The sequence below is a fragment of the Anolis sagrei genome, chromosome 11 (assembly GCF_037176765.1).
Source record: "Anolis sagrei isolate rAnoSag1 chromosome 11, rAnoSag1.mat, whole genome shotgun sequence".
In the NCBI taxonomy this organism is placed as follows: domain Eukaryota; kingdom Metazoa; phylum Chordata; class Lepidosauria; order Squamata; family Dactyloidae; genus Anolis; species Anolis sagrei.
In genome coordinates, this window is record NC_090031.1 from 9,986,983 (window position 1) to 10,000,416 (window position 13,434).

General features: G+C 41.3%; 1 protein-coding gene across 1 annotated transcript in view; it reads left to right on the forward strand.

Moving 5' to 3' along the window:
* The window catches only part of NIBAN2 (niban apoptosis regulator 2), a 125,741-nt gene that overhangs the window by 82,219 nt on the left and 30,088 nt on the right, over window positions 1-13,434 (forward strand). The window contains exons 4-5 of the mRNA XM_060757337.2: window positions 740-845; window positions 3,243-3,410. Of these exons, the coding sequence (XP_060613320.2) occupies window positions 740-845; window positions 3,243-3,410 (274 nt within the window). The remainder of the gene's footprint in view (window positions 1-739; window positions 846-3,242; window positions 3,411-13,434) is intronic.

Here is a 13,434-nt window from a genome sequence, read left to right on the forward strand (position 1 = left end):
CATGTCAAGTTTGGTTCAATTCCATTGTTGGTGGAGTTCAGAATGCTGTTTGATTGTAAGTGAACTATAAATCCCAGCAACTACAACTCCCAAATGTCAAGGTTTATTTCCCCCAAACTCCAGCAGTGTCCACATTTGGGCATATTGAGTATTTGGTCCAGATCCATCGTTTTTTGAGTCCACTGGATGTAGGTGAGCCTGTTGTCTGTAGACATCTCCTAGTCATGTTTACCGGCATGGCTGCATGGGTACCTTTATTACCTTCCTGCCAAAGTGGTACCCATTGATCTACTCACATCTGTATGTTTTCAAACTGCTAGGTTGGCTTGAGCTAGAGCTAACAGCGGGAGCTCACTCTGACTCGTGGCTTCGAACTACCAACTTTTAGGTCAGCAGATTAAACAGTTCAATGGTTTAACCCGTTGTACCACATTGGTTAAACCCTTGTGCCGGCAGGACCGAAGACTGACAGGTCGGAGGTTCAAATCCGGGAAGAGCACGGATGAGCTCCCTCTGTCAGCTCCAGCTTCCCATGCGGCGACATGGGAGAAGTATCCCACAAGGATGGGAAAACACCAAAACATCCGAGCAAGGTCCCTTGAGCAACGTCCTTGCAGACGGCCAATCTTCTCACACCAGAAGCGACTTGTAGTTTCTCAAGTCGCACCGGACTCGGAAAAAAATAATCCCTGGTATGCAATGTTTTTGACTAAATGTGTCTTCTTCTCCCTTCTCGTAGGCCTTTGAGAGGGGGCTTCAGCCTCGCATCCTGATCAACAGCGCCGGCTACAAGATCCTCACCTCCCTGGAACAGTACCTGGAGCTGCTCAATAGCAACCTGCCAGGTGAGTCTCCAAATTGCTCTGTCGTTCTGGAGGAGAGCAGCACAAGGAAGCCATCCAGATGCTTGGCCTTCCCATTTTTCCTGACCTCTGGGGAATTTGCCGTCAGCGATTGAATCCAGAAGTGGCAGATGGGCCCCAGATTTGCTTAGCCTCAAGGGGAGGACGGCAGACAGAGCGAGGCTTTCCACTTCCTGCTGCAAGAAGATGATTCCAGTTATCTTTGCCTGCTGTCGCTTTGCATCTCTGTTTCATTTGCAGCATTTGAATTAAGCCTCTTTTTCCTAGTGCCTTGTGACTCCATGGATGCCACAAAGTTGTCTGAAATGTTTGTGGCTTCTGAAATATAAGCTGAAAATATTATCATATATACTTGAGTATAAGCCGAGTTTTTCAGCCCTTTTTTAAGCTGAAAAAGCCCCCTTCAGTTTAAAGTTATTTATTATTTTACTCCGATATTATTATTATATTACATTTATTCTTGTACTCTAATTATTATTATTATTATTATTATTATTAAAGTTATTATTTTACTCTATTATTATTAAATTTATTATTTTACTCTATTTTTATTATTGCATTTACCATTTTACTCTATTATTATTGTTATTATTCCATTTACATTATTTTACTCTATTATTATTATTATTTGAAACACAACAAAATAAGTCCACATTAGGCACTCTTATTATTATTATATTTATTATTTTATTCTATTTTTATTATTACATTTATTATTTTACTCTACTATTATTATATTTATTATTTTATTCTATTATTATTATATGTATTATTCCACTTTATTATTATTATTACATTTATTATTTTACTCTACTATTATTACATTTATTATTTTATTCTATTATTATATGTATTATTCCTCTTTATTATTATTATTACATTTATTATTTTACTCTATTTTTATTATTACATTTATTATTTTACTCTATTATTATATTTATTATTTTATTCTATTATTATTTGTATTATTCCACTTTATTATTATTACATTTATTATTTTACTCTATTTTATTATTATATTTATTATTTTATTGTATTATTATTATATGTATTATTCCTCTTTATTATTATTACATTTATTATTTTACTCTATTTTTATTATTACATTTACTATTTTACTCTATTATTATTACATTTATTATTTTACTCTGTTATTATTACATTTATTATGTTACTCTATTATTATTATATGTATTATTCCTCTTTATTATTATTATTACATTTATTATTTTACTCTATTATTTTTATACTTATTATTTTATTCTATTATTATATGTATTATTCCACTTTATTATTATTCCATTTATTATTTTACTCTATTTTTATTATTACATTTACTATTTTACTCTATTATTATTACATTTATTCTTTTACTCTATTATTATTATTACATTTATTATTTTATTCTATTGTTATATTTATTATTTTATTCTATTATTATATGTATTATTCCACTTTATTATTATTGTTATTTATTATTTTACTCTATTTTGATTATTACATTTATTATTTTACTCTATTATTATTATATTTATTATTTTATTCTATTTTTATTACTACATTTATTATGTTACCCTATTATTATTATATGTATTATTCCACTTTATTATTATTATTATTACATTTTTTTATTTTACTCTATTTTTATTATTACATTAACCATTTTACTCTATTATTATTGTTGCTATTCCATTTACATTATTTTACTCTTATTACTATTTTATTTCATTTATTATTTTATTCTAACATGATATATATTATTCCACTTTATTTTTATTATTCCATTTATTATTTTACTTTATTATTATTGTGATTATTCCATTTATATTATTTTACTCTATTATTATTACATTTATTATTTTATTTTATTATTATATTTTTATTCTACTTTATTTTTATTATTACATTTTTTATTTTACTCTATTATTATTGCTATTATTTCATTTACGTTATTTTACTGTATTATTATTTTTATTACATTTATTATTTTATTCTCAATATATTTATTATTCTACTTTACTATTATTGTTATTACATTTATTATTTTACTTTCATTATTATTAGAAGGATGCATAAACGCATTTACGTTGAAGAAGGTTGGAGAGGCTTATCTTAAATTACAGTTTCATGTAAATATTCATAAACATTGAACCTATTGATGAATCAATTCATGTAATTTATTAGTATCTATTTTTATTTTGAAATTGACCCGTAGCTGCTGCATTTCCCACTCTTGGCTTATAGTCGAGTCAATACATTTTCTCAGGTTTTGTGGTCAAATTATGTGTCTCGGCTTATATCTGGGTCAACTTATACTTGAGTATATATGGGTACATGCAGTTGAAGAAACCCATCATCCTTCCTTTTGGTTTGCTTTAGGCCCCACGCCCAAATCGGGCAATGCCTCCATCCTGAAATGCCCCACCGAGTTCCCGCTCATCCTTTGGCACCCGTACGCTCGGCATTACTACTTCTGCGTCATGACCGGCAAGGAGCAAGAGAAGTGGCGAGCTGTCTTCCAAGATTGTGTGCGACACTGTAACAATGGTAAGCCTCGCTATTATTATTATTATTATTACTATTATTATTATTATTATTATTATTTGAAACACAACAAGACGAGTCCACATCAAACAAGATCATTCTGCTGGCTGTTGTATTGGATCACACGGTGGACCCTTCTCAAATATCTAGGACTGTGATCTGAGAAGGGTGGCCTTTTGCAGCTGACAGGTGGTAATTTTGTCAGTGCTGATTGTTTTTAAGTGCAGGCCAAGGTCTTGAGGCACTGCACCCAGTGTGCCGATCACCACTGGGACCACCTTGACTGGCTTGTACCAGAGTCTTTGCAGTTCGATCTTTAAAACCTTGTATCGTATAAGCTTTTCCGGTTGCTTCTCATCAATTCTGCGGTCGCCTGGGTTTGCAACATCGATTATCCATACTTTGTTCTTCCCCACAACCGTCAGGTCTGGTGTAGTGTGCTCCAAAACTATTATTATTATTATTATTATTATTATTATTATTATTATTATTACAAAGATTGGATGTCCTTTGCTGCTATTATTATTATTATTATTATTATTATTATTATTATTATTATTACTTGAAACACAACAAGATGAGTCCACAGCAGACACTCTGCTGGCTGTTGTATTGGATCACACGTCAGACACTTCCCAAGTGTCTAGGACTGTGAGATGTATCGGCAAATAATGCGTGCAGATCCCAGTAAGGTGGCCTTTTGCAGTTAGCAGATGGTAATCTTGTCAGCGCCGATTGTGTTTAAGTGCAGGCCAAGGTCTTTAGGCACTGCACCCAGTGTGCCGATCACCACTGTCCTCATAATGTGTCAGCTTTTCCAATTTTTTTCTCTTCAATCCTGTTGTTGCCTGGGATTGCAACGTCAATTATCCATACTTTGTTTATCCCCACAATCGTCAGGTCTGGTGTATTGTGCTCCAGAACTCTTATTGTTATTACAAAGACTGGATGGCCTTTGCTATTATTATTATTATTATTATTATTATTATTATTCTGACACAAAAGCACAGTATGCCACAGCAAACGAGATCTATATGCTGGGTTTCGTATCACAAAATCACAAGTCGAACACTTCCCAAGCATCTAGGACTGTGTGATGTATTTTGGAATGATGCGCGCAGATCCAAGTCAGGTGGCCTTTTGCAGTTGACAATTATTATTATTATTATTATTATTATTATTATTATTATTATTATTAGACCAGGCTTTTGGACAGCAGACTTAATTAGCACTTTGGTTGGAAATTGACTGGAATGGCGTGACAGCTGATGATACTGTTTATTGTTTTAATTCACGCTTTATGTACTGTTTTTAATTAATTGCTTTATATATTTTAATGGTTGTTGTATTATTGTAATTGTTGATTTGTAGTGGCATCGAAGCGCTGCCAAAATGTAAGTCATCCTGAGTTCCCCTTTCGGAAGTAGAGAAGAGACAGGGTAGAAATACCAGATATAATAATAATAATCATTATTATTATTATTATTATTCTGACACAAAAGCACAGTATGTCACAGCAAACGATATCTATATGCTGGATTTCATATTACAAAATCACAAGTCGAACACTTCCCAAGCGCCTAGGACTGTGTGATTTATTATTATTATTATTATTATTATTATTATTATTATTATTATTATTTGAAACACAACAAGATAAGTCCACAGCAGACACTCTGCTGGCTGTCATATTGGATCACAAATCGGACACTTCCCAAGTGTCTAGGACTGTGTGATGTATTATTATTATTATTATTATTATTATTATTATTATTACTATTATTTGAAACATCACAAGATGAGTCCACAGCAGACAAGATCACTCTGTTGGCTGTTGTATTGGATCACACGTGGGGCACTTCTCAAGTGTCTAGGGCTGTGTGATATTATTATTATTATTATTATTATTATTATTATTATTATTATTATTTGAAACACAACAAGATGAGTCCACAGCAGACACTCTGCTGGCTGTTGTATTGGATCACACGTCGGACACTTCCCAAGTGTCTAGGGCTGTGTGATGTATCGGCGAATGATGCGTGCAGATCCCAGTAAGGTGGCCTTCTCCAGCTGGCAGATGGTAATTTTATCAGCGCTGATTGTGTTTAAGTGCAGGCCAAGGTCTTTAGGCACTGCACCCAGTGTGCTGATCACCACTGGGACCACCTTTACTGGCTTGTTGTTGCTGCTGTTGCTGTTGTTGTTGTTGTTATTGTTGTTGTTATTATTATGCTATGTAACACAGTTTCTGTTCCTGGGTTATCAGTGTCATTTCCTAATGGGTTCTATCATAAAGACATAGGAAAAGTTTATTAAACTGCAAAAACTTTGTTTTTGCGGGAGGGACATCATTTGGCAGGTTTGGACGTAGCAGTTGAAGTGAAAGCAACATGCTACCTTTGTGTAGCATGGAAGGGCCCCAGGTGAAGCAATGCAGTGTTTTTCCATGGCAGCTCTTGTGAACACATGCCAGGTTGCTTGGAAGGAAGACTGTTTTGGAGAGGAGTTTCCAAATGTGCCTCTACTGGCTTGAAATCGTGCCTCTGTCTCAGTTACTTCCCAGTTGTGATTTTGTAGTAATAGTAAGCAAGGAGACAATACCACTAGAAAAGGCATAGTATACCCCTTGAACACAATACAAGTGGAGAATGAAGTATGTGTGCTCCAGACCAGGGAGCCTACAATCGCATTGGCCTTTTGAGCTGCTGCATCACACCACTGACTCTTGTTCAGCTTGCAGTCCACGAAGACACCCAAGTCCCTTTCACATGAACAGTTTCCAAGCTATGAAACAATTGTTCTCAACCTTTCTAACACCGTGAACCCTAAATATGCTTCCTCGTGTTGTGGTGACCCCCAACCATAAAATTATTTTCGTTGCTCCTTTATAACTCTAATTTTGCTACTGTTACGAATCGTAATGGAAATATCTGATAGGCAGGATGTGTTTTCATTGTTACAAATTCAACATAATTGGCCACAGTAGTCCACGCTCTGGTTACATCACGCCTAGACTACTGCAATGCTCTCTACTTGGGGTTGCCCTTGAAGACGGCCCGGAAGCTTCAATTAGTCCAACGTGCAGCAGCTATGATTCTAACAGGAGCGGAACGCAGGGAGCATACGACCCCCCCCCCCTGTTGCGCCAGCTCCACTGGCTGCCGATTTGCTACCGGGCCCAATTCAACGTGCTGGCGTTGGCCTATAAAGCCTTAAACGGTTCCGGCCCAAGCTACATATCTGACCGCATCTGGGCCTATGAACCCACCAGGACTTTGAGATCTTCCGGGGAGGCCCTGCTCTCGATCCCGCCTGCTTCTCAAGCACGGCTGGCGGGGACGAGAGATAGGGCCTTCTCGGTGGTGGCTCCTCAGCTGTGGAACGCCCTTCCCACAGACATTAGACTAGCACCATCGCTAAAGATATTTCGCAAAAAAGTGAAGACCTGGCTGTTTGTGCAGGCGTTCGAATAATTAGTGCAATGATTGGTAAATGAACATAGGAATGGAACAATGGATGACGAATCTGGATTAGGTTTTGATGATGATATGATAGTGATTGGATATTGTAGTAATTGTTTATTAACTATGTAATGTTAACTATGTAATGTGTTGCGTTGTTAGCTGTTTTTACACTGTTGCATTGAATTTTTGCTGTCCTTATTGGTTGTGAACCGCCGTGAGTCGCCTTCGGACTGAGAACAGTGGTATATAAGCAAAGTAAATAAATAAATAAATAAAGCATTGGGATTAATCAGAAAAAATATGTTTGGGGGAATATGGAAAACAGATGATGGGATGTGCAGTATCTTCAACCGATTCAGCTCTGACTTTCACAGACCACTGAGACCTCCACACAGAACTCCCATGTCAAACAAAAAATACTGGAGGGGTTTGGGAGGAACTGACAGTGATTTAGGGGAGATGTAGTTCACCTACATCTGGAGAGCATTGTGAACCCAAACAACTATGGATTTGGATCAAACATTGCACAAATACTCAATATACCCAAATTTGAACACCGGTGGAGTTTGGGGGAAATAGACCCTGACATTTGGGAGTTGCAGTTGCTTGGATGTATAGTTCACCTGCCATCAAAGAGCATTCTGAACTTCACCAACAATTGAATTGAACTAAACTTGGCATACAAGTCTCCCATGACCAACAAAAAATACTGGAGACATTTGGGGGAAATAGACCCTGACATTTGGGAGTTGCAGTTGCTTGGAAATATAGTTCTCCTGTCATTAAAGAGCATTCTGAACTCCAACAATGATGGAATTGATCCAAACCTGGCATACAGAACTCCGATGACCAACATAAAATACTGGAGAAGTTTGGGGAAAATATACATACCTTGACATTTGGGAGTTGCTGTTGCTTGGTGCATTCTGGAGTCTGGGCCCAGATCCGGCAGGGAGGCTCGTACCTCCGGCAAGCCCGGCAGGCAGTGAGAGCCGGGCACGGGAGGATCCCCCACGCGGTTTGAGAGGGCGAGGGAGGCCTCTCGCAAGGGGCCCTCGCCTGCCCCATGGCATTGCCAGCCAGCCAGTGTGCGAGGGAGGCGAGGGAGGCCTCGCACAGCCATTTTGAGGAGGTGGAGGGCACCTTTGAGACCCCCAGGAAATGGCCCAGCGACCCCCCTGGGGGTCGTGACCCCCAGGTTGAGAACCGCTGCTATAAAAGAAGACATTGCCTTGTCTGCACCCTGGTGTTTTTTGGCGCCCCGTAAACAGTGCTGCCATTAAGCACTTAGCATGTTTACACTTGGAAAAAGGAGAGAAGATCAGCTGGATGGAAACGTCTCTGGAGAAAAGAAACAGAGAAGGAAGTCCAACGATGCAAGGAACTGAACAACACGTGTTATCAAAGGCTTTCATGGCCGGAATCACTGGGTTGCCAAGTTTTCCAGGCTGTCTGGCCATGTTCCAGAAGCATTCTCTCCTGATGTTCCACCCATGAGGGCTTTGAGGTGGCAGAAAGAAAGGGGGTTGGACTGGGTGACCTTTGGGGTTCCCTTCCAAGTGTAGGATTCTAAGCCAACGCCCCCATCCCATGCTATGCTAGCTGGGAGTTTCAACCTGCCCTGGGGCGAGGAGGCGTCGTTGGCACAGTGGCAGATTTATAATAAATGTTGGTATTTGGTGGTCCCCACCCATCCTGCTCGGTCCCTTGGCTTGGCAGCTTCCCTGCTTTCAGACTGGTGTGTGTGTGTGTGTGTTTGCAGAATATATATGGGTTGGAGAGAGTAAAGAAATAGCTCAGAGAAGGAGCCAAAAGGCGATTTGTAAACATACCCTGCCAGGCTCCCATGGGTGGTGCTTCCCCTCCCTGTTGGCATTTTGAACTGGGCACGGACTGCTGCCCTCGACACAATAGCCGCCCTTGTCTTCCCTTCCATCCTTCGTTTCTTTCTTTCTTTAAGCTGTCATATTTGAGTGTTTTATTTTTATTCTTGCTGCTGCGGTATGTCTGCTTGTTTGGGTGTGTGTGTGTTTTTCTGTCATTGCCTTCGAGGTTAACTTACACAATGATTTTTGTTCCTGGACACACACTCCTCCCATCTTTTGAAGCAACTGTAAATACCTCGCTTAACAGGTCAACAGGTTGCTCCAAAAGCCACGTTGTGACTTTGGAAATTTGAGTGTCATCATCTGAAAAATGCGTGCCCTTCCAAAATAATGTCATTGTTGGAAAGAGATGGAAGTCCGATGCTGCGAGGTTGGGTGAATAATAATAATAATCATCATAATCATCTTTATTTATACCCCGCCACCATCTCCCCAAAGTGCATGCTTTATCAATGTTCTTGCTCCATCAATGTTCAACATTTACACAAATGACTGGCCACGGCCAGAAGGAACACAGAGTTTCATCTATGCTGACGATCGTGCCATCATCACTCAAGCAGGGACCTTTGAGATGGTTGAACAGAAGCTCTCCGAAGCTCTAGGTGCTCTTACTGCCTATTACAGGGAAAACCAACTGATCCCTAATCCATCTAAAACACAGACATGTGCTTTTCACCTTAAGAACAGACAAGCATCCCGAGCTCTGAGGATGACCTGGAAAGGAATCCCACTGGAGCATTGCAGCACACCCAAATACCTGGCAGTCACTCTGGACCGTGCTCTGACCTTCAAGCACTGCCTGAATATCAAGTAAAAAGTGGGTGCTAGAAACAATATCATACGAAAGCTGACTGGCACAACCTGGGGATCACAACCAGACACAGTGAAGGCATCTGCCCTTGTGCTATGCTACTCTGCTGCTGAATACGCATGCCCAGTGTGGAACACATATCACCACGATAAAGCAGTAGATGTGGCTCTTAATGCCGTATTATCATGGGGTGTCTGCGCCCTACACCATTGGAGAAATTACACTGGTATTGCACCACCTCACATCCGCTGGGAAGTAGCAACCAATAGTGAAAGGACCAAGGCAGTGACATCTCCAGCCCATCCCTTGTTTGGGAATCAGCCAGCACGTCAATGACTCAAATCAAGAAATAGTTTTCTAAGATCTACAGAGACACTCGCTGGAACACCCCAGCAAGTGAGAGTCCAAAAGTGGCAGGCTCAAACCCAGAACCTCAATCAGTGGCTGATACCAAATGAGAGACTCCCCCCTGGGCACACAGAAGACTGGGCGACTTGGAAGGCGCTGAACAGACTGCGCTCTGGAGCTCATAGAGGACTGAACAGTGGAATTAGACTTTCAGTAAGGTGGGGGAAAGTGAAATATGAGAGAAGCCGTGTAAATGAAACAACAGGACTGGAATATATGGTCACTCTCCAAAGGCATATCAGAAAAACCAAGTTTTTAGATCTTTCTTAAAGGCTGCTAGTGTGGGGGCTTACCTAATCTTACCAGGTAGTGAATTCCATAGCCGGGGGGCCACAGCGGAGAAGGCTCTCTCCCTCGTAAGGGGGATGTGGTTGAATTTCAATGCCACAGGAGCACGCCTCTTCCATTTGGGCAATATATTAGTTGTGAATTGGCACATTGTCTTGCAGAAGGTGGGCGTTTTTGGTGAGCATGTCACATTGTCTCTTGGTTTGGATGATCTCCCCGCCATTTCCACAGCAGTGAAGCCTAGTCTGCTCCAATGATCAAGGTCCCCTTTGCTAGGAAATCCATCCATACTCCTCCGTGCTGGTCCCAAAATACAGTGAGCATGACCTTGCCTTCCGAGAGTTGGGCATGTGCCTTTTTTTGGAGGCGGTGAGTAATGATGCTTCCATTGCATCGACTGGACTTTTCGTCTCAGGATCAGAGTGATGGACCCAGCTTTCCTCCTGTGTGATCAGTCCTCCTGGTTTCCATGGCACATCATCGTCAAGAGAGCCTGAGAGTGTTCGACTCATTCCTGCTTCTGGAAAGGTGTGAGCAGCCAGGGGACCCAGCGAGCAGATACCTTATGCATGGGAAGATGGTCTTGGGTGATTTTTTCCACAAATCCCACACTCATCTTGACATTTTGGGCTAGGTGATGAATGGTTACGTGCCGATTGTCCAAAATGGCGACCTCCACTTACTGGATGGTGTGTTCATCAATAGCAGAGTGGGATCACCCTGGAATTGGAGCTCTTTCCACTGAAGTCCGGCCACATTGGAATGGACGATGCCAGTTCTTGACTCCATCATATGATGGGGAATCCTCACCAGAAACCTCTTTCAACTCATTGAATGTCTCCTTTGGTGTGCGGACTTTCGAGTAAAGGAACTTGAGGACTGCTCTGTATTCCACTGGGTCTATTTTCAAACTTCACACCACTTCAGCACCTGTAACATCAAGATCATTGGGTTGTTGTAGGTTTTTTTCAGGCTGTATGGCCATGTTCTAGAGGCATTCTCTCCTGACGTTTCGCCTGCATCTATGGCAAGCATCCTCAGAGGTTGTGAGGTCTGTCGGAACTAGGAAAAAGGGTTTATATATATGTGGAATGACCAGGGTGGGACAAAGGACTCTTGTCTGCTGGAGCTAGGTTTGAATGTTTCAGCTGACCACCTTGAGGAGGGAGCAAGCTTGTTTTCCGCTTCCCTGGAGACTAGGATGCGGAACAATGGCTTCAAACTACAAGAGAGGAGATTCCATCTGAACATGAGGAAGAACTTCCTGACTGTGAGAGCCGTTCAGCAGTGGAACTCTCTGCCCCGGAGTGTGGTGGAGGCTCCTTCTTTGGAAGCATTTAAGCAGAGGCTGGATGGCCATCTGTCAGGGGTGATTTGAATGCAATATTCCTGCTTCTTGGCAGGGGGTTGGACTGGATGGCCCATGAGGTCTCTTCCAACTCTCTGATTCTATGATTCTATGATTCTATGATTAGCATATAATGGCCTGGCAGTGCCTGGAGCAATCTTTTGTTGAGAGGTGATTAGAGGTCCTTTGTCCCACCCTGGTCATTCCTTATGTATGTATGTATGTATGTATAAACCTTTTTTCCTAGTTCCAACAGACCTCACTACCTCTGAGGATGCTTGCCATAGATGCAGGCGAAATGTCAGGAGAGTATGCTTCTAGAACATGGCCATATAGCCCGAAAAAACCTACAACAACCCAGTGATTCCGGCCATGAAAGCCTTCGACAATACATCAAGACCATTATCAGTTCTGAGTTGTAAATCGGCACGTAACATATAGAGACTTATACACATGTGCAGTTTCAGCATCCTGTGATTAATAGAAGTGGATCAGGGGAAATCTTTCTTGAACGCCACTCGTACGTTGTCATTTCTTAATTTGTTCTATCAGAAAAACATGGAAATTTTTATTAGACTGAAAAAACTTTGGGATATCCTGCAACACGTTTTGTTCTAGTTTTCCAATGAATATCTCGTCATAGAGTCTCAACCAATTCAACCCGGTTTGTGGCACAATAACTTTCAAAGTGAGCACAACACAATGAAACAGGGATAATAAGACTTTCAAACCAGGAACGAATTTTATTTTCAAATATTGTGACACAGTGCTATTTTTAGTCACTTCCCCCCCCCCCTCTCCCCACATCCCTCCGTGGACTTTGCCAAAATGGGGCAATTTCCTTTGGGAGACTCCACTTCCGCCGGTCTGCCCCTCCGGACATACCTCCTCCTTTGGCGGATTTAGCCCTGGTTTCCTGAGCCGGCACAGATGCAACTCAAGGCTCATATTTTTAACTTTTTTTCCCCCTTGGCTTTTCCTGAGCTCAGTCCGGCCCTTATTTCAAATGCTTCCTCCTTGGCTTGGTCCTTGGAAACCTGTGAATGTTGGGATTGGAAAACAAATGACGAAGGCGGTGCGGTGAACGTATCGCACCTGGTCACCATTATTACTATTATTATTATTATTATTATTATTATTATTATTTGATACACAAGATTAGTACACAGCAAACAAGATCATTATGCTGACTGTTGTATTGGATCACACGTCGGATACTTCCCAAGTGTCTAGGACTGTGTGATGTGTCGGCGAATAATACGTGCAGATCCCAGTAGCGTGGCCTTTTGCAGCTGACAGATGATGATTGTTTTTAAGTGCAGGCCAAGGTCTTTAGGCACTGCACCCAGGCACCACCATGAGAATTTAGGGGGGGGGGGGCTGTAGCCCCTCAGCCCCCCCCCCCCCCCACTACATGCCTGGATCCTAGTAAGGTGGCCTTCTGCAACTGGCAGATGGTAATTTTGTCAGTGCCAATTGTGTTTAAGTGCAGGCCAAGGTCTTTAGGCACTGCACCCAGGCACCACCATGAGAATTTAGGGGGGGGGGCTGTAGCCCCTCAGCCCCCCCCCCCCCCCCACTACATGCCTGGATCCTAGTAAGGTGGCCTTCTGCAGCTGGCAGATGGTAATTTTGTCAGTGCCAATTGTGTTTAAGTGCAGGCCAAGGTCTTTAGTCACTGCACCCAGGCACCACCATGAGAATGGGGGGGGGGGGCTGTAGCCCCTCAAGCCCCTCCCCCCCCCCCCCCCCGCTACATGCGTGGATCCTAGTAAGGTGGCCTTCTGCAGCTGGCAGATGGTAATTTTTTCAGTGCCAA